Source organism: Danio rerio, chromosome 5 (assembly GCF_049306965.1).
Source record: "Danio rerio strain Tuebingen ecotype United States chromosome 5, GRCz12tu, whole genome shotgun sequence".
NCBI lineage: Eukaryota > Metazoa > Chordata > Actinopteri > Cypriniformes > Danionidae > Danio > Danio rerio.
Window position 1 is genome coordinate 60,900,289 of NC_133180.1, and position 23,263 is coordinate 60,923,551.

The 23,263-nt window shown below is 33.1% G+C and overlaps 3 protein-coding genes and 1 non-coding gene across 7 annotated transcripts in view; 1 reads left to right on the forward strand and 3 right to left on the reverse strand.

The window, feature by feature from the left end:
* Window positions 1-23,263, forward strand: part of LOC141385623 (uncharacterized) — a 355,697-nt gene that overhangs the window by 78,969 nt on the left and 253,465 nt on the right. The window lies entirely within an intron of this gene.
* Window positions 1,673-13,984, reverse strand: gnaq (guanine nucleotide binding protein (G protein), q polypeptide). Its single transcript, NM_001144799.1, is given in 7 exon segments — window positions 1,673-1,866; window positions 3,973-4,126; window positions 5,978-6,107; window positions 6,218-6,346; window positions 10,064-10,218; window positions 11,567-11,751; window positions 13,187-13,984. Coding segments are annotated over 7 exon segments (1,080 nt in total). The 5' UTR covers window positions 13,323-13,984; the 3' UTR covers window positions 1,673-1,675.
* Window positions 17,169-23,263, reverse strand: part of hnrpkl (heterogeneous nuclear ribonucleoprotein K, like) — a 37,130-nt gene continuing 31,035 nt past the window's right edge. For all 4 annotated transcript variants that reach the window (NM_212991.3, XM_009301843.5, XM_073950096.1 and 1 more), the window contains 3 exon segments: window positions 17,169-18,073; window positions 22,669-22,838; window positions 23,178-23,245. In NM_212991.3, coding sequence (NP_998156.3) covers window positions 18,043-18,073; window positions 22,669-22,838; window positions 23,178-23,245 — 269 coding nt within the window. In that variant the 3' untranslated portion in view covers window positions 17,169-18,042.
* dre-mir-7ba (microRNA 7ba) lies at window positions 21,054-21,157 on the reverse strand. Its single transcript, NR_029919.1, has one exon. It is a non-coding gene; the product is annotated as a microRNA 7ba (primary transcript).

Consider the following 23,263-nt stretch of genomic DNA (forward strand, 5'->3'; position numbering starts at 1 on the left):
TGAAATTCCACCAGATTCCTTAAATCTTTTAATTATGTTATGCACAGTTGAAAATGAAATATAAACATGTTGCCCTATTTTTCTTTGAGGAACATTGTTTTATATATAATAAATTTAAAAATACACATTTTTAAAATATATTATAGATAACATTTTATCATGTATTTGTTGGCAAACTGGCGATCCTCAGCCCATCTTTGCTCCTAAGGGACTAGACTTTTCTTAGATGCTGCATTTGTACCAAATCAAAATTACAATCACTTGTTAACATCACTTGTTTCTAATCACATCATTTAATTTATCTGATTACTAGCCCTAAACTGCTCCTGACCCAACTTTTTTTTGTAAAGAAACAAAAACAAACAAAAAAAAAAAACAAAGAAAAAGAAGTTGACTAGACAAAACATGAAATATTTTGTGTTCATATAGTCTGCAAGTCAAATCAAAGTAAATTTGCAAATTACTTTTTTTTGTTGTTGTTGTTTACTTGATTTTCCATAACATCCCAACCTTTTCTGATTTGAGCTGTGCTTACCAGGAAAAAACATTGAATGTTCAATACCTATTTTACCTGCTTTATAAACTTCATTACTAAGAGCTTTAATTTAAGCCAAAAAAAGCAGCAAGAAGAGGCAACATCGGTTTGGTCCTTTACTCTTGACTGAACACAAAACATTCATTTCTTTGACATACATCAAACCACATGATACTCTTTTTACAAATCCTACTATCTTTAAAAACAACTGCACATACTGACCAAAGCTTGAATTCACTATACTAATCACAGGGTCAAGTCAGTACAAAAAAAGAGCATCATTTGCTCACTGAGACATGTGTTGGGTAATTTATATATAAAAAAAGCAACTGTTGCAGAAAATATCTAAAGGGCACATTTGTAGTTTAAAATAAAAATGACTGCACAGGAATCGGCTCTATTGGCACATCGTTAAGGCTTGATGTTGAACATTGATAATTTTTAATGAATCAGATCATGAACAGCAGTATGGTATAGAAGTAATTGGCAATGGTAGTTTTTAGCATGTGGTGCAATTATACCACATTTATAGCTATTATAGTTTGGCAATAAAACAAACTGCCACATTAGAAGAACTTTGGCACTTTTAATGTATATGCTTATTTAATCTTGATGAGTATTATTCCCCAAAGCATGTTTGGCGAAATGTAAAAAAGACCCTACTCTACTAAGCTTACTCTGAAACTGTAACATGATATTTTCCTTTTAAAAGTCAATGAAGTACTTTTCATTGCTCTTTAATGATCTTACCACACAGAATCTTTAATATACCCAAAATAGAGGATTCTACGTAACATTTATAGCAAGAAGTTTAACGCTTAAAATAAAAGAAAAAACTAATTATAGCTTACTTATTTAATCTTTGATAATATGCGCAATATTTGTTTTCATTAAAGTGATATAACAACATTTAAACTGAACCCCAAAGAGAAGCTCTGAGGTGCAAATAAATAACAGCAGTCAAGAGCAGATTGTGTTACAGTTCTTAAATATAAATAACTTGTGTGTCCAGTTTCATTGAGCAGAATCCGGGAGGAAAGACAGCTCGAACAATAAAAGCAGATTTTAAATGCTCTCTGCATTAACCGATGAGTGCCTTTAACCAGGCAAGATGATGACAAAAACCAGAACTAGCCTCTTTCACACCAGATTGTATTCTTTAAGCGTGAGCTGCAAGATTGTGTCTTTGACAGCAGCAAACACAAATCGAATGTTTTCCGTGTCAGTGGCACATGTGAAATGAGAATAAATGATTTTCTCTGAGTCTGGATTCAGGTCGACAAACATCTTCAGGATGAACTCCCGTGCAGTTTGAGCATCTCTCTGAGGTCCTTAAAGAGGAAAATACATTTTGGTTAACTGCGGTCAAACCTAAAACTGAAATGTAATTCTCATAACCAGACCAGATAGAATCTGCTGATCATTTTAGCTCTTTCTGCACATTATTTTGAAAAAACAAATGCAGAATGATTAAGAGTTGGTGCTCAAAACCTAAATAACTTTTTACAATCAAATACAGTTGAAGTCAGAATTATTAGCCTCCCTTTTATTTTATTTTTAAAATATTTGCCAAATGATTTTTAACAGAGCAAGGACATTTTCACAATATGTCTGATACTAGTTTTTCTTCAGGAGAAAGTCTTGATTGTTTTATTTAGCTAGAATAAAAGCAGTTTTTAATTTTTTAATAAACATATAAGGTCATAAATGTTTAGCCCCTTAAGGCTTTTTTTTTTCTTTGATTATCTGCAGGACAAACCATTGACATACAAAATTTAATTACCCTAATCTGCCTAGTTAACGCATGCAGATTCCTTGTGGGCCTATAACCCCTTATTCCAAAACATAAACAGGGTTTCTGCAGATTTCATCAAGCTAAATTTAAGACATTTTAAGATTATTATGAACAAAATTTTAAACTTACATAGAGCTAAATTATAAGGATTTTTTTAATATGCCTGTCAGAAAAGATTTTCAGTTGCCCTACCAAAATATTTTTTGAAATTTAATACATTTAATAACACAGTAATAATAATTTTGTTTGAATATTGATTCATTCATTTTATTTTCTTGTTACTTTTATTGTAATATGAGGTTGCCACAGCTGAATGAACTGCCAAATTATCCAGCATATGTTTTACTTAGCGAATGCCCTTCCAGCCGCAACCCATCACTGGGAAACATTCACACACAAACTCATACACTACGATCAATTTAGCTTACCCAATTCACCTATAGCACATGTCTTTGGACTTGTGGGGGAAACTGGAGCAAACCCACGCTAACATGGGGAGAACATGCAAACTCCACACTGAAATGCCAATTGACCCAGCCGAGGCTTGAACCAGTGACCTTCTTGCTGTGAGGCGATTGTGCCATCCACTGCGCCACTGTGATGCCTTTGTTTGAATATTTTAAAATAAATTTTCAAATATATCCATTCACAAACCCTATAACCCTTACCAAGAATAGAACAAAACAAAGCTGCCTATTACTTCAGTCCACAATAATAATAGTTTAATAATAACATATATAGGTCAGCATTCTCAGCAGTATATAAATTATATTTTTAAATAAAATGTGGTTGATTGTATAGGTGTTAATGGTCAGATTGGGTAGCCGTACATGATCAAAGAAAAATTAATACCTGTTGAAAAAGATTTAGGACCTACAACACAAAATTTCAGTGAATGTAAAATTTTTTAAGGGCCTTAAATTTAGTTTTTGAGATTTTCAACATTTTAAGACTTTTTAAGACCCCGTGGATACCCTGATGAATATATTAGTGTATATTTATAAGACAGTTTTGAGCTAAAAACATAAAATAGTTTAAGCATGTTGTCTGTTCAATAACAACAAAAACGTTTGAAATTGATACCATTATTGACCTCATTCTTGAATGCGGAAGTGTGCTCATTTTTGTGATTGTTTTAGAACTTCCGATTCAGTCGCCTATGGGAGAAATGACTAGGGACAATAAACAGCGGACAGCGGTCAAACTACTTGCTCTACAAACAAGCTTTTGCATGACTATACAGACCAAGTAGAATAATATAATAAGAAAATATAAGTTTGCAACATTAAGTAGCATAACAAGCTGTTTTTAATGTCTAAAAATGATTATTTTAGAATTTTAAAAAGTGAAATCATCAAATACTAGTCTAAACAGCAAATTATAGTTGGGTATTTTGTTGATCTGGGTAAACAGGATTCATTTTGAGGATGGGATTTTAAAGCATTTCTCTTATATATATATTACCAATGGGAAAATGGCTTAAGTCATGCAAGTCAGGAGTACTAATAAAATGTAACACTGTAAATCAATTCATTTGCTAAGCATTAGCAAATCAGTCTAATAGCTGTAATCAGTGTATCACAATTTTCATAGTTTTTAATTTGTCCTAAAATCTGATGGAACTCTGTGTTTTTAAACTTACCATCATATTCGGGAAAGTAATCTACAAGATGTGAAAACATTATTTTCTCTTCCAAAAGGTCTTTCTTGTTCAGAAAAAGAATAACAGATGAATTCTGAAACCAGGGGTATGTTATTATCGTCCTAAACAATGCTTTGCTTTCCTCCATTCGATTCTGTAGGGGAAAATAACATAACAAGCCCATTTCAGTGGTTATTTTTATACAGCTTTAGTCCAGAAATCAACACTAACTGAATGTTCGCTGCTTTTGACAATTTCAGAGAAAAAAATAAAGTGCTTTCTTTCAAACATTGCTAAAATGAGCACAGATTCTCATTTAAGGTTCAGAATGAAAACATATTTTGTTCTCAATTGGTCATGTGATCACATGAACACCGAGGCAGCATTGCACACCACAAACCAAATGCATTTTTTTTTTAAGTATAATTTTTCTGGTGTTACAAATGCATGTTGCTTAACGCACAGTGTATTTTAAGAGTAATATTTAGTATTGGTTTGGAAAGTAAAAAAAATAAATAAATAATTGTTATGTGCTCCCTCTACTACTTCGTATTTGAGTAGTAAGCAAGCAATTAATAAGAAATAATTTTAACAATTCAAAAGGTATTTTACACTTTACAATATTTCTTTTTTCAATTACTATACACTAGCCCTTGGGACTCTTTTGTTTAAAACTATTGTCCATGTAACTACAAAAAACACCAGCAAATAAAGAAACGATCTTCATGAATTTAACAGCACACGTGTTGCAAATGGTCACACCACAAACAACTGAAGAAACGCACTGCAAATTGGTCAAAACAATTGCAAATATCCACGCATCACAACGGAAATGTTTCAAGGGGACGCAAAAACATGACGGACCCTGCTGAGATATGGATGTGTTATTATATCGTGACTGTTGCTCAGTGAAGTGACTGGTGGTCTTTGAAAGGTGAATTGTTTTTCGTTTATTTTAACATCCCGAGATGTTTTTGGGTCCCCTTGAAACATTTCCATTGTGATACGAGAATATTTGCAATTGTTTTGACCAATTTGCAGTGCATTTCTTCAGTTGTTTGTAGTGTGACCATTTGCAACACATGTGCTGTTAAATTGATGAAGATTGTTTCTTTATTTGCTGGTGTTTTTTGTAATTACATGTGCTTTCTTAAATTGCAGCGTTAAGCTTTCTCGGCCACCATACAAATGAAATAAACAATGTTTTATAGTTTAGTGTTCTGAGAACTCAAAAAAGTATTTAGGTACAGCAATTAAATAGATGAAATGTTAAATAACACTAAATAGTTTTCACTGTAAAAATAGTTCAATCAAAAGAATTGTTATTAATGTTACAAAATGGTACAATTTCCTATGCCTGAATGCTTTTAAAATGCTCATACAATCACAGGCCTCAAAAAACACATGTAGATGATAAGCTTTCACTCTATTATGGTTAAACTCATATGTTTTGAACTGTGGCTCCTAATCAACTCTAGTTCAGACTCAACATTGCACATCATGAAATTTGACTATTGCGATGCAAATATAGAGACATTTACGCTTAAAATTATAATTAATTAATATTCTTTGGCTGCACTCTGATGCTTAAACAATCCTTTATAGTGTCATCAAATGATTCTTGTTCTAAAATAATTAAATAATGATAGGTATTGTTAGATTGAAATACATTTAATTGGGTGTCTGCAAAATTATGGTAAAATGTATGACATTCATATTGTTTTCTCGGAAAAAGGCACATTCTAATATTTTAAAGAAAAAATAAATCCGTGTAGCACTTATTCTTATGATGATTGAAAATACATATTCATTTGACTCTTGTATAGCCATAATACACGCATACAGTATATGATAAAGTAATAAAGATGCTTGTCACTGACCCATTTCTTTGTTGTTTTGTAACCACATGCCTGTGCATCAAGCCAATACACAAATACAGTATTGCTAAAGTTTCAAGTTGCGAGTAAGATCTTTAGCTCCATCTGTTGGTAGGTGCTTGATTTACCTCATTGTCAGACTCGACGAGAACTTGGTCATATTCACTGAGTGCTACCAGGAACATGATGGAGGTGACGTTTTCAAAACAGTGGATCCACTTTCGCCTTTCTGATCGCTGACCCCCAACATCCACCATCCTGTTGGAGGATCCAGAATTTATTAGGTAAAAAGACGTTTGAGCACTGACCTGAACTGGACAAACTGAGCTGTACCTAACCAAAACATTAAATATATAGAGAAGATTCACCTGAATATGACGCTTTGTAGGTCAAAGGGGTATTCGATGATGCCTGTTGTGGGCACTCTCACCCTGAGCACATCTTGCTGGGTGGGAATGTAGGAAGGGTTGGCAATGCGATCCAATGAATTTAGATAACTGTGGACAAAAAGGCATCATAGGGAAATGTTATGCATTTCTGTGTCAGTATTTTGTTTTATCACACCTCTCTTACAGGTAGAATTACATTTACATAGTTTAAAAGGGCTAATAATTCTGACCATTAAAATGTTTTTTTTTTTTATGTATTACTGCTGTTATTCTAGCTGAAATAAAACAAATAAGACACACAGTAAAAATGTCCTTGCTCTGTTAAACATCATTTGGGAAATATTTAAAAAAAAAAAAAAAATATATATATATATATATATATATATATATAGGCAATATCTACTAGATAAATGGAGCTTTTTTTGTCACATTATTATTTTATCTTTCTGTCTTTACATTGTGGTCTTGCATTGTGGTAATTGTTAGCTTATTTATTTTAGTCTTTTAAATAATGCAAATAATAAAAAAAACTTCCATGTATTTAATATATTGTTTTAGTACAGTTATAAAATGTTAATATTTAGTGCAATTTTCTCAATAGAAAATTTGTTATTCATAATGTACAAAAACTTGAGTAAACAAAAACTTCCATTGTTATGGAGATTCTTTTGCAGGTGTAACATTTATTGATGACAATTAATAGACTTTTTAATTTTTTGACTACATTTTTTAATGTAATTTCTTAACTTTAAAGACTGATTGTCTGGATATCATTCCAATGATTTTTGCAACAGTTTATAACCGGAGCATAAAAGGAAAAGATAATAAAAGAAAAAGGAAAAGAAAGATAATAATGTTCTGTTTTAAAACAATTTTAGTCACCAAGCTTATGTAGATGTTGTTGATTTATGAATGGGTTATATGCATGGAAGTGATGTTTAGCCACTGAAATCTTCCGGCAAAAGGTGTGACTATTTAAAAATGTATAAGGACAGCATCGATAATGTAGATTTTTATTTAGTTTAAAAACAAAACAGAAGTAAATAGCGCTATTCCACCTAGATTTTCACATTGGTTCATTTTTGAACAATGACAACCTGTGACGCGGTCCCTATATTGTTCACTATGCTACTTTGAATATTCGATCTGAAATAGCATCTAAGTATGGTTTAGCAACAAGTGTAATTCCTGCACCCTGCTGGCCAAACAGTAAACATAGTAAGTTTAGGACATGCATGAAATATTGCACATTATGCTAAACAACCAAAAACTTGCTAGATATTATACAGTTTTTTGTTCAGAATTGTAGCATTATAAAGTACTATAAAGTTTACTATGACACGAATGACATGATCTTGTAGTGGGTTGTTTACTGTCATATTTATTGTGCACGTTTGTGGTTTCAGGAGGCTTGGCTTTGGATGTCAGGGGAAGGATTGTGTTTCAAAGATATAATGCTAACGGATAGCATTTAGGCAGATCACCTGCTGCATCTTTAAGGTCAAAATCACATTTTAATTTTAGTGTTGATAGTTTTTGCAGGGTATATCCACCCATTAGACACATTAGACCTTTGTTCAGTCAAACCTTTTAAAAAACTTTCCTTTTCTTTTATTGTCATATTATTTTAATACATTTACCGTAAACAGCCAAATTGACAAAGTACACCAATCCCAGTAAAATAAGGCTAAGTGCAATTACTTTTTGCACAGGTTAACCAATCAGGGCCAGGTAAGGGAGCCCTGTCATTAGTTTGCTGTCTAGTGAGAAGTCAGCAAATTATTTTTTGTGTGATAAAAGACCAAAACGTAACTATATTCAGGTGACTACAATCCCAAAGTGGCTTAAATGCAAGTTTTATATCAGCAAAGAGCAGATATGTATAAAGTACTAAAAACCCAGACTTAAGTAAAAGTACAAGTACTCTATCAAAATAGTGACTCGAGTAGAAATTGGAAGTGCTCTTTAAGCACCATACTTAAGTGGAAGTACTAAAGTATTCAACATTTTTTGTACTTAAGTATTGCAAGTAGTTTATTTCAAAATTTACTACTCAAATAATGAAAGTAAAAATACATGTATTGTGTAATGTAGTTATTAAAGATAGCATTCAAAAGACATATTGTTTTTTTATTTCTTTTTTCATTTTAAATATCTTTTTTTGGGGCACGTGATTAAGCAGAACGAAAAGAAACATGGCTTACGACACTGTTTTTCTCTCGCGCTTGAACCACAGATCCTGTAGATTATAACAGCTTTAACACACACCTTTTCGAAGTTGTGTGTTACAAAAACACTCAGTAATGCTATTAAACCCATTTTTGGATCACGATTTTCCAGTTGTAAATGCTGCAAACAGACGTTCTAAACATTATACTGGAAGACGCTTGTCGCAGCCAAGAAAAAGGTCTATAATTTATCCATTTATCATGCCATCCATTCGGTTCAATTTGATATCTCAGTGCATCTCAGAGCATTGACGATGCTTTCCATACATAATTAGATTTTTTTCTTCACAACACAATTTTTTTTATTAAAATCTATAAATATATCTATATTTATATATTATTTGTAATACATTTTGTATTACTCAGCATTAAGATATATGAACTGTACCCTTAATTTGACCTCCTCAAAGAATACACTCTTTCTGAATGTAACAAACCAAACTCCAGTACATGCACAGAAGACAGTATGAGCATTTATAACAAATAAACTAATGTAAATATTATCCCGCTTGCTTTTTGAGCGCTGACAGGCGAGGTCTAACACCCCGATGATTGGTCATTGTCTTCACCTGCTCAACAGAAATGGCTGCGATCGGCTTTAGAAATGAAAGCGCTGTTCACAGATGGCTGGAAAAACAGCCGTGGTTACAGTCTATATGTGCATAATACGCGGTTATCACAGGTAATCCGTAACAGACAAAACTCCCACCACAGGCACGCTCGTGTCAGGATCCAGCGAAGAGGAGAGGAAAAGTTTCAGAATTGATTTACCACAAAGCAGTTGAATTGTGCACAATTATTTACCTTTTAAGTAGTAAGAGCATTATTTACTCGCCCTCGCCTCCGTCGCCATTGTATTCTACTGCAACATCATTTATAGGAGATAAATGACATCAGTACGTAATAACCGGTTATAATCTATTACTGAACCGATATAAATAATTTTGACACCCCTAGTAGCAAGTAACCATGGAGAACATAAAAAATCTATCAGAGTAAAAGTATTAAACACATCGAAAATATGTACTTCAGAAAAAGTGAAAGTAGGAGAAAAAGCAATACTCCAGTAGAGTACAGAATAAAGCCCTTTTAGTGCTTAAGTACAGTAGTAAAGTAGTTCGTTATTATACATCTCTGGCAAAGAGTGGAAAAAGACAAAGCTCTGTGAAATGGATTACTTATGGTACAGTAACTTGAAAATGAAAGAACGTTCAAATGACGTCAGTATATCTTAAACTTTAAAACTATTCAGACTGTTCTGTCATACTGATCAGTTTTGACTGTGCTCTGTGATGTGTTTTTCAGTTAAAACAATATAAAAGGTGAACAGATTATGATTGCTTTTGCTTTTTATCTTACTGGTGTAAAGTGTGTTAACAAATTAAACATTTTCGTTGCTGGTTATGGTGTGCACATGTTTACTCAAAATGTCAACTAATTGTCATTAATTACTTTGCTTAATTCAGGCGACACAGTGGCGCAGTAGGTAGTGCTGTAACCTCACAGCAAGAAGGTCGCTGGTTTGATCCTCGGCTTAATTGGCGTTTCTGTGTGGCGTTTGCATGTTTCCAGAGTCCCATAGTTAAGATGTACTCACTATTTTGTGGAATCTGAGAGCTGGTATTCTCGTCTCCGGTCATAGCACTCCTGAATTCCTGGGTCATTCCATAAACTCTTAATCGCATCTACATAGGGGTTGACGAACAAGAAGACTTTCTCTACATCCACTTCTCTGACAATGTTTGCATTGGCCTGTGAGCAGAAAAACAGAAAACAATGCAGTGCATTTAAAACACTATTACGAATTAATGCTTCAGCCAATGGGTCACAACCAACAACAAGCATTGAATCTCATTGTAGCCTACTTAGACATAACCTGGATACAACTTATTTGACCCATTTAACTCTGAGAATTTCTGAAGTTTAATCTTAATACATCTGACCCAATAAGATGGAACTTGATTGAGGCTGTGTTCCATAATATTTCAATGACACACAATGGAAAATGGGTTTGCCTTTGGGGGTATCTACAAATGGGAAAAAACTGAGACGGCACATTTCTGCAAGGCAGTAAAATGGTATAATTAATTTCATAAGTTGGGGTGGGGTTAATTGTGTTAAGCCTGGGCTAGATGATTAGTCAAAATAATTGTATCTCTCTCTGGGTATTTGACTTCATGTTTGACCTACTTCTTGCCAAACTTATTTGAATGACAGCTAATATTTGGAGCTTCTGTGCTTTCTTTTGATACGTTTAATAAATTTGGAGTAGTAAAACTGCTTTGATGCAATTTGCTGTAACTCTCATACTGCCACTTAAAGTTGAGTAGGAGCCCAATATGCATAGAATATAGGGTTGCACAATATATCGTTTCAGTATCGATATTACGATGTGCGAATATGCAGTAGTCACATTACAGGATCTGCATTGTTGAGTTGTGATTACAATGACCACATTTCAGATCATGATTTGTGGAGTCATTACAAATTTGAACCCAAAAAGAGAGAAAGTTTTTTATTTGGATGTGTTTTATGGAACTGTAACTAAAATATCTAGCAAATAAAAATCAAGAAATTTTAGATTTAAAGAGTTAAAAAGAGTTCAGATTTAGAGTTTTGACAAAGATTAAATTGTATTTAATTATTTATACAATGAAGACAATACAATGCCATTTGATTAATTTTGAATTTATGTTCTTAGACTCCAAAGAAAACCTTAAAGCACAAAACAATAAAAAAATATATCTTTGTTCAATTGTTTTCATCTATGCTTGCAAAGTACTTAATATGTTTTATGCAGATGCATGGATTCTTTACATGTAAAGTTAATTAGGTCATCTTTTGTGAAATTATATTCATATTGCAATGTATATCAGAGAATAACAAAATATCACGATGTCCACTTTTTCCAATATCATGCAGCTCTAATAGGATGTGCAAAAAGACACACCTCTGTATCATTCACACGACTGTAGCCTATTAAAATAATTTCATGAATGCTCTTTTAAAGTTCCGAGTGGACCTCTGACTACATCAAAGTAAACAAACAAATCCACAGAAACTTGACAAGAGTGAGAGTACATAGAGCAAATTACTGCACCTTATTGTGTTCATATTTATAGAGAATCTGGAGAGTGTCCATTGCTCGTATCATGGACTGTGAAGACGTGAAGATGTTTTGGTAGACCAGCTTGGTAAAGCCTTTTCTGTCTTCTTCTGAATAGCCTGAGCCATGGATGATTCTCATCTGTTTAATAAAGGTGCTTTTCCCACTCTCCCCAGTTCCTAAAAGCAAACACACAGAAAGTAAAGTTTTAGCAATAGGAAATTCAATATTTAAAAAAAGCTACATTGAGCAGATTTCTAGCTTGTTGCCTGACTGCCAAAAATATTCTCAAAACCAGACACTTTAAAACTGTAGCTGCTTACTTTTTTCCTGCTCAAAAATCGACTTTACACCTACTAAGGCCAGCGACTAATGACCAATTTACAGCACTGGAAACATTATTTTTTTCTGAATTTATTATCTGTATTTGCCATAAACGTATGTATTTTAATTAAAATGAGAGACACCAGGTGCCCCAGTTTCCCCCACAGTCCAAACACATGCACTATAGGTGAACTGAATAAGCTTAATTTATTGTAGTGTATGTGTGTGTGTGTGTGTGTGTGAATGAGTTTGTATAGATGTTTCCCAGTACTGGTTTGCAGCTGAAAAAGCATCTGCTGTGTAAAACAAATGCTGGATAAGTTAGCAGTTTATTCCACTGTGGCAACTCTTGATGAATAAAGTGATTAAGCAGAAGGTAAATGAATGAATGAATGAATGAATGAATGAAGTAAAATGCATTTATTAATCAAAGTTCAACATTTAATATTGCATTATTAACATCCAAATGATTGCTGATTAACATTGGTTAATCCACCTTGAGTTAACTTGAACTAACATGAATAAAAACTGTATCAAATGTATTATTCATTGTTTGTTCTTGTTAGTAAATGCATTAACTAGCTTTAAACTTATTCTAAAGGGTTACTGATATTTCTGTTTCCAAACCATCAACATTTGGCAATCCAAACAATTTTTAAGTTGTCTCTTATTATTATTATTCAGCTGTATATTGATCAAAAATGTTTTGAAACACGGATAGCTACTGTTAAACTGAATTTGTAGCAGTTAAGTCAAAATATGAATTCATTACGTTAAATATAAAAGTTCTAAGATCCTTAAGATAATAATTCGCCTCGTTTTTAGTATAGAATAACGTTACTCCATAGCCTCTTACCCATAAGATATTTACCCCCCCAAAAATCTTATCAAAACATAATAATAAAAAATAAATTATTTATTAATCGATTCGTTTGGATAAAAGAATCGGTTTAAGTGAACATTCCTGAATTTGGTATCACACCTACAGCCACGCTACTACGAGACATCCACAACCAACCGTGTCTGCAACAGTTGTTCCACCTGTCGAACATATAACGTTACTGTATGAATCAAAATAAAGACAACTTGCTGATCTAACGTTATAACGTTACTTGTTTGCAGTGAACAACAGTGCAGACTCAATCGGTGGCCTCAGACAACGTACGTAATGTATTTTAATGAATAAACGATATATTATGTTTAGATGCCTGCGTAAATTCGTAAATTCTATTTGCATGTCTTAAGACGCGAAGAAAAGTTTAGTCAGAGTCACGCGAAATCCCCTCGTACCCAGCAGCAACAGCTTGAGCTCGCGTCGGGCGTCTTTCTTGTCTCTCCGGAGCTGTCGGTCGATCTCATCGTTGATCCGCCGCGCTTCTTTCGCCTCCTCGCTGAGACAGCACGCCATGATGGAGTCCAGCGTCATGATTCTCCCTGTCACTTCACAATTAAGATGTTTTCAGAAATGCCATTGAAAGCACATCAGTCCCAACTCAATCCAAATCGACCAGATTGCCAGAGAGAGAGAAGGAGTTCATCTGCTGCGCTCTGAAAAGCAATTCATAAAGCCTCATTGAGATACACTAACGTTAATGTTTCTGCAAGTCTTGGAACACGACAATGATATAATACACCATTCAGGTGTAACTGTTAGCGGTTAACAGTTACTTAAATCCTTATGCGGCTGGTATGTGTTTTATATCACTCATAAAAGCAACAGATCGTTTGGACTTCATAGCTCCATTGCAGACCGGTTGATTAAAATAAATACTTGAGAATCGCCCTTAAAACAGTTTTATTTCTTTAGACAGCGTTAAACTCTGCAGTCCATGAACTTGCGGCTGGGTAGCCTATATTTGCATGAACGGTGTTCCTCCCGTGTTAACGGCTCCGCTCCGGGCGTGGTATCGCTGAATATGGCTGACAATTCCTTGGAATTCCGGTTACAAACGTAGCGAAGCCTGCAACCGTATCATACAGCGAATCGGAGTCCACGCGTCTAAAGCGAATGTGTAAATTACTCCACCAAGGTCTGTACTCCGGTTATTTTAAATCCCAGCTTGATATATGGCTCGGTATGGTCTCAGCTCTTCTATTTGTAACAGGGATGTTCGAATCGCGAATGAATCACTCATGTAAACTGGCTCTTTTTAATCCTTCGGACGAATCGTCTATCCAGAGTTTGTGATTCTGTAATTTTGAATGTAAGACGGGAAAATGTGATTCCAAACAATTTAAGGTAATATTGAACAATACAAATAGCAACATTTAAATGCTATATTTGCTAGCCGAAGAAAGGGAGCTTTTTCAGATGTTTGTAATTGACTCAGTGAAATTGATTCTTCGAACCAACCGACACGCTAAAATGATTCCAATTTCCCTAGTAATGTTAGACTCATTACACTGGCATCAGCATCATTTAGACCTTGTGACGCGCAGACTTGAAGAGCAGCACACTCATTTTTATGTCCATCCATCCATCCATCCATCCATCCATCCTGCCCTGCCCTGCCCTGCCCTGCCTGCCATCCATCCATCCATCCATCCATCCATCTATCTACTGCGCAGATTAGCACATTAACATTACCTGTACGACGAATGAAATTTAGGATTTTAACTTTATTTGACTGGAGAGTTTCATAATCGACCTGTTTGATCAACATCAATGTTCTGATGACCCTGCCAGAGTCTATTTTGTGGAAACTACAGCAAACTACAGGGGTTTTTCTGTTGTCTCTTTTAATGAAATCTTTCAAAAGCTATATATATATATATATATATATATATATATATATATATATATATATATATATATATATATATATATATATATATATATATATAGTGGAAGTCAGAATTATTAGCCCCCTTTTGATTTTTTTCTTTCTTTTTTAAATTCCCAAATGATGTTTGACCGAGCAAGGACATTTTCACAGTATGTCTGATAATATTTTTTCTTCAAATACAAAAAAATCTTATTTGTTTTATTTTGGCTAGATTAAAAGCTGTTTTGAATTTTTTAAAAACTATTTTTGGGACATAATTATTAGCCCCTTTAAGCTATTTTTTTTTTCAATAGTCAACAGAACAAACCATCGTTATAGAATAACTTGCCTAATTACCCTAACCTGCCTAGTTCACCTTATTAACCTAGTTAAGCCTTTAAATGTCACTTTAAGCTGTATAGAAGTGTCTTGAGAAATATCAAGTAAAACAATCTTTACTGTCATCATGGCAAAGATAAAATAAAACTATTATGCTTAGAAATTTGCTGAATCAATCTTCCCTCCATTAAACAGAAATTGGGAAAAAAATAAATAAACAGGGGCGCTAATAATTCAGGGGGGCTAATAATTCACACACACGCACACACACACATACATTTGGTACTGTTCATGCATTGAAAATATAACTTTTTCCCCCAATTTCTGTTTAACATAGATAAGATTGTTTCAACACATTTATAAACATAATTTGAATAACTCTTTTTTTTTCTCTTTGCCATGACAGTAAATATTTTACTAGATATTTTTACAAAACACTTCTATACAGCTTAAAGTGACATTTAAAGGCTTAACTAGGTTAATTATTGGCAGGTTATAGGGTAATTAGGCGAGTTATTGTATAATGATGGTTTGTTCTATCGAAAAACAAATTAGCTTAAAGGGGCTAATAATTTTGTCCCAAAAATAGTTTTAAAACTATTTTTTTCTGCTTTTATTCTAGCCAAAATAAAACAAATAAGACTTTTCCCAGAAGAAATTTTTTTTTTTAGACATACTGTGAAAATGTCCTTGCTCTGAAAGGGGAAAAATTGAATATATATATTGAATATATATATATATATATATATATATATATATATATATATATATATATATATATATATATATATATATATATAATTTAAAGGAGGAATTTAAATTTTTATATATATAATTATTCCTTTTTATTATATATAATATTATTATTTATTATATATAATATTATTTATTATTATTATAATTATATTATAATTATTATAATATTATTTATTATTTATTATAATAATATTATATATAATATTATTTATTATATATAAATAATTTATTATATATAAATTATTATATATAATAATTTCCTTTATATAATTTAAAGGAGGAAAACATGGTACTTTATAAGAATCCGACTTTATTTGTATATTTAGTGTTTTCAATAGTTAATATTTCAATATAGTATATTTATTTTTTAAATAAGTGTTTAATGCCTATAGTCATTACTTTTGATTATTTTAACAAGCCAAATTAAAAATATTAATAAAAACAACTTTCTATCTTCTATCAGGGTTCCATATGATTTATTCATGTTTTACGAATACAAATCAAACTTTGTTTTACAAAGTGAATTGAAAAAAACAAAAACAAAAAAAACAAAAACTCAAAAATTGTGTTAATTCAGCTCATTTTAAATAAGTAATTTAAACAAGCAGCAAATGTTTTTTTTTTCTTTCTTTTTAAGGTTTGAGCATATATGCATGTCCTGGGAGATATAACACCTGTACATTCTCTAAAAAATAATTATAAAACAGATTAGCTGTTGTTACAGGGTACAGAAATCAGAGTAATATTCAATACCTTTTAGGACCTTTTTTAAGAATCTTTCCATACATTCTTAAGACTTTATCACCACGTTAAGTCTGAACTGGTAACATTGGCAACATTTTAAATATATTCACTAAATACTGGTTGTAAGAAACTAATCCTAAACTTAATTATTACACAATTCATATACTTTATAAAAATGTTAATCCAGAAGGTTTCGTCTATAGAACAGCAGAAATAATGGTGCTGCTTTGGTTATTGCAGTAAACAAAGCAGTGAATGAATTCAATGATTCTGTCGATTCCGTAAACTATACAGCATCCCACAATTTTAAACTTTACACTTTTAAAGCATACAACTATAATTATACAACTTTATGATAAAAAATTATGCAAAATTGAATACCTTGTAACAGTAGTATGCAAGACATTTTAAGTACCTTAAATTTATCTAAATTATCAACTTTTAATACTTTAAGACCTTAGATCAATATAGAGTTAAAAAGTACTGAGCTTATCATTGTTATTGACATAAATTATTGCAATTCAATATATTATAATTTATCAAGTATAGCACAATTGTTCTAACCCTCAAGACATACTTTAACTATGTATTCAGAATATTAATTCATTACAAAATGGACTACAACCAAAACAGAGACACCAAACAAAAATCACAAACACTAGAAAAAGTTTAGTAAAAGGTGGCACAGACTTTATTTTTATTTAACTTTTTAGATTTGCAGCACATTCTACAAAGACACCAGAGGGAACAGAAAGAAAAAGATACAGGAAAACATGGAAGAGACCTGCCACAAGTTTTTTTAAATTTACAGAGAAATTATTTCCCCTCAACTGTGAAGAGAAGGCATCTAGAAAGATCCATCTAAAATGGTAAAAATGCTTACAAACAGACGTACAAAAGAAGCGCCAGCAAGATTTAATGGATCCCAATGTCAATGGAGTACAAACGGTTCATTCATCTCCTGAAATTTTACTGATCTCGAAATCGGGTTGACAAAAATCAGCACAAAAAGGAAAGAAAAAAAAAAAGTCCCTCAGGAATGAATTTTTGCTCATTCTCGATAGCCCCATTTTTCAAATCAAAATAGATGTTCTTCCTTTAAATAAAAAAATAAAAAATAAAAAAACAGTATTTACACTTCACCCAAACGTCTAATCATGAAGTCAAGATGATAATGGGGCAATTCAAATTCATTGGCCAAATAAAAAAAAAAAAAAAGACATTCTGCATGTTGCAGACTTAGCATGCGGCTCTGGTAAGGCCAACAGTGGACATCACAGATGGGCTCCCTCTATATACCAAACAGTACAATCAATAAATGGAAAACATTTGCGTGCAGAAAGAAAATGTTAAAGAAAAAAAAGAGGATCCACTTGCTTTTAACAGAAAAAAAAAAACTTTTCTTTCAAATGTGTTGCTTCAAAAAAAAAATTGTTAGGAGAAAATGGCAGGGAGCACATCTACCCAAGAAGCAGAGGAATGTAGGCTCTGAAAACAAGTTGAAGTGAATGGGTATGGCAGTTTGGCTTCAGTCTCCATCCTCTAGAAGAAGCGTCCAGAGTACTGCTTCACGCTGAAAGAGGAAATGACACGCTTAAGACTAAAGATGAAACCTCACAGTTCTGGAAAAAGCTCAGCCAGCAGCCAAGTGATTCATAATCAGAATATTGCAGTCACTATAAACAATATAAAAGCAACTGTATATGTACTACTATAATAAAAAGTAAATACAGTATTCACAGCATAGCATTTGTACACTGCATCTGGTTTATAATACAGATAAATCAAGTTCATTTACTTAGAGATAATTTGAAACGTTTACAGTCAACATAATAAAAATATTAAACCATTTTGTTGTCCTTATTTATGAGTAAAACAGAATGTTGGCTTCTTTAGCTCAAATTCTGTAGAAATAAACCAACATTTTTACTCTGGTTTTGATATATTAGCAGGTATGCTTAAACTTGAATGTTACCATGTAGCTCATTTAAAACGAATTCATGCAAGTCAAACGAACCCAACACAGGCTTTATCATGTACTGTCTCTTAAAGTCACTTTCAAAAGATATAGATCTCTAGCACAATTCAGGTTTTAAAACATTTAACTGTAAAAGCAGGACTACATGCAGGCTGTGTTACGAGTTCTCTTATTCACTGCATTTACCAATAGGAAAATGCTGCATTACTAACAACTGTTGCATAAAACAATGACCAAATAGTTATTTATTTGACAAAGGCTTAACGAGGGCTGTGCGCTAAAATCGGTCTCAATATTTATTGACCAAACACCATTGTCAATATCGATAAACAAACTAAATTTCAATATGTAGTTTCAGTATGAATCGCTATAGAATAATTAAAATGTGGCTTATAAGTGTGCGCCTTGGAAGCAATGCCAAGAAGCTTAAGGTGTCAGTTTGCCATTTCCAATGGAGACATTGGAAACACTGAACTTTTCTGAATGCTGCTAGCGCACCGTGATTTAATCAAGTAGAATTAACCAATATGCTTCACACTTTGTATGGAATATACACATTTCAGTAATAGCGGTAAACTAATTACCCGAGACAAACAAACACTGCAGTGATTTTTACCTTTCTCTTTAAACTTGTATGGAAACAGCAGGGGGAAATGTAGTTATTCAACTTCATAATTTGTAATGTTGCAGTATGTATTTGAATAATGAAGGTTAGTTCAATTACTTGCAAGCTCAGATTTGTTTATCATAATTTGTGTTGTTTACAGAGTTTGAGGTTTAATGTATCATTATTTATACCTTAAAGCTGATTGTTCAGTATTACTTTGTAACATTTTATTTATCAAGTTTAAGATTCTCTTTAACACGTATGTTTACTTTATTTTTAAAGAGATCAGATATTTTGTTTAAATATTTGTTTTTGACTTAAAACTTTTTGCCTTGGTAATGTTGGTAAATAAAAAAAAAAAGTGTCTTAAAAAAGGTGAGGTTGGTTTTAGGGCTGGGGTGGGTGTAGACATTCATAAAGAACAATATGACACTTTGGCTGTTTCTCAATTTCAAGAACTCGGAGAACAGACTTGTGTTCTTGTGAAGACCGGTCTTGCCAGGTCACCTCAGAAGAACGAACTCAGGAGACCACGAGAACAGAGAACGCGTCCTGCGAGAATTAAGATACTGCGTTCTTCCTGATGGTCTCGTGACAGTCACGCATTTTAAACCAAAAATTATTTAAACATTACAGCATTCATACGATTTTCTGTTTTTCCCCTTTGCAAAACATATACCATGCATAAAATATTATAAATATACATTGCACAATATAAATAAAATAAATTTTAATACAAATTTCAGCAAATAAACACCCTTAATTTGTTTATTCCTTTATTAAGATTTTAATGGTAATGTTTATATTCACCGTTTCATTTAGGGAACTCCAGAGATAAATAAGTTACATCTCTGAACTTCCCACCTTGCAATGACTTCTTGGACTTCTTGGACTTCTAGAGAGAGTTCAGTGCTCAAGTCTGCATAAATGCGTCCTTAATATAAAGAATATAAGGGAGGTTTGTCAGTTGATGATGACATTCCACGAGAACACAAGGACGCAAGATCGCTGAAGAACGCATATTGAGAAACAGCCTTTGCGACATGTACAAGACAATAAATAAATAGAAACTCCAGGTTTGTACAGCCCACTTGGAGCTCAAGTCCCACCCACTTGAAGCTAGCTCCAACTTAAGTTTATCCCCTTCACACTGTGCTTGTCTAAAAGAATGCACTGAGGATGGTTTGAGGGTGGGTAAATGATTGGGTAATTCATTTTTGGAAGAATTTTTCCTTTAACAAAGAGCAAGAATTTTGACTTCTAAAATCTAGGCTCATGTGGTGTTGTCTATTTACTTCATTTCAATCAAACAATTAAAGCAGAAACACATTTACTCACTGTTCTGAACAATAACTTATGTGGTTTGGATTAAAAACAATGCAAGTTTTGATTACATTTTTGTAGTACAGATGTGAAAACGCTTGTTACATGACATTAATTTGTACAAATGCACGCAATTATTTTACTGTTACTACTGATTGTCAATAACAAACAATCTTTTGAATTTTTTGCAACAATTCAAAGAAACAACCTTTGTTTTCATCAATAATAACTACATTACTGCATAAAATTAAATGGGACTTAAAGGCTAATGGCTGCACGATCCAATAAAGAAAGTACATAGGATCAAATGTCATTTCATGCTGACTTCATTGGCCATTTTTATATACCTGTTCAACAAGAGTGAACCATAAGAATGCTTTATTCGCAAGATGATATTAATACAGCATGATTTTGCATTAAAAAGCAGTCTCGTTAGCACAAAACAGAAAAAAAGGCTCGCTTATGTCCTGTTTGTCCATGCGGTTTATCAAAAAGGTGATAGCAAAAAAAAACACTCAAACTACTTGAGATCAAACAGAGCATAAACCAGCACAGATGTGGTCAGATGTTAGTCAAGAGCAGGTGTTAAACTGGCAGGTGTCTTCAGTTAGGGTGGGTGAAATGTGTTTGAGGGTGGGGGCAGATGATGCTGGGCCTGTGCTGTAGGGCAGACCGTGATTTGTTGTCACTTCATCTAACTAACAACAACAAAATCACAAGTCTTCCACACAGAAGCAAGCCAGCGTTCACTCCTCTCTCCCTCTCACTCTCCAAGGTCCCCCCGCTCATTTGGCCCTTGGTAAATTAGATTTGAATCTAAACCAAATGTTTAACTGATAAAACAATCCCCTTTGTACACATTTCACAAAACCAAAATTATATGGAAATCCCAAAGTAAGAAGCTGTTAGATAAGGCAAAGAGAAATGCATGAGAGGGCAGTCAAATGTACACGAAGCATGAAGTAAATATAGAGAACTATTTAACAAAATATAGTTTAGTTCCACAAATTAAAAAGCAACAAGAGGCAGAAGACTTTGCAGAAAATTGTTTTGATTGTTAAGCGTAGACATGTACAAACCAGGTATGACAAGATACATTAGATAATAATGAAAATCTGTTGTTTTATTTTTGGTCTTAACATTAAAAGATTAGATCAACCAAAATTAAACTCTGTTATAAATTACTTATCCACATGTTTTTTCAATCCGGAGACCCTTGTTCATCCTTAGAACAAAAATGTTAATAATTTGGATGAAATCTGAGAGCTCTCTCAGTCTCCATAGACTGAAACAGTTTAGAGATGTTCTAAGTTCAGAAACGAACTAAAAACATCATCAAAACATTTCATGTGACTTCAGTGGTTCAACTGTAATCATACAAAGCTCCAATAACACTTGTGTGTGCAAAAAAAAAAAAAAAAAAAGAACTAACTGTACAAACAACTTTGTTTGCCAACATATCCTTTCCATCAGGTCATCTTTGTGCGCATACTATTGGCAATAAGAAAATGCCCATAGAAAAGTACACCCTGGTGAGAATGAGGAAGAGAAGACATGGGCGAACCAAGCTATTTTTTACAGGTTTTTGGTACCCAAGAGTGTCTTTTCAACTTCATATGATTACAGTTGAACCACTGAAGTGACAAGAACTGTTTTGACAATGTATTTGGATGATGAGGAAGCTGTCAGATTTCACCTAAAATATCTCAAGTTGTGTTAAGATGAACGAAGGTCTCAGGGAATTGGAGAGTAATACAAATTTTAGGGTGAACCAACCCTTTAAGAACTCCCACTGACACTGCATTAGTAATTTGATGCAAATATAATACAAAGTATAGCTTTATAAAATGTAAACATGTTAAATGTATCAAATTTAAACAGCTTATAACCATTGAAAGGGTCTTGTGAAAAATGTCTACACCAGTATGTATAATCAAGAAGTCTAACTGGCTGTTTATGTGCAGCCAAAGCTAAGTAGAAGCCTTGCACATTTACTTTCAAACAAGCCACACCTTCTGTTTATGGTACAAATAAGGCAGATATGGAAAATAAAAAAAATCGTAATGCAATCAAGTGGAATTGCAATGTAATCTTGTTGGTACAAAATCCCATTTGGAACAACTTTATTCACAGGAGATTTAGTTTTAGTGAGCGCAAAAAATATGCATGCAGCTTGTCACACCCGGTCAGTCAGATCACGAGATTGTTAGGTGTCAAGGATGGAGTGGAGTTAAAGTGCTAGAATAGGTGATAGACTTGCCTGTTCTGTAGTAGATACTGGGCGTTCTGAATCTGGTCCTGTGTACCTGTGATGGTAATGATCCTGTCCTCTGAGCCCTCCAGAGGCTCATCGATTTTAATAGATGCTCCTGACTCATGACGAATCTGCTTGATCCTCTGTCCGCCTTTCCCAATGATGGAGCCAGCCAGCTAAAACAATAGTCAAGTAAAGCTTTATCAGAACAATCCCTGGATGGTAGTTGGTAGACAGATATATACAAGTAGTTGAATGTATTTGTGTTAAGAAGGGGTGTCAAAATTAAGCTGAGACATGTTTGTTAATCAGAAAAAAAAAGGCAGGCACAAAAATGATTTAAGTCCTTAACCAAAAAAAAAAAAACTAAGAAATCAAAAAGAAATTAACTTCTCAAAATGTCAAAAAACATAATAAATCAAAAGCAGACTTTAAAAACATTAAAATGACACCCAATTATATAAAAAAATAAATTAAATAAAAAAAAAAATTCACATCATATCTCTCTAACTTACATCTTTAGGGATGGTCACTTGTGTTGTAATGACAGGCCCACCGATGTCGCTGTAAGAACCTCTACCACCTGATGAAGCAAACATCT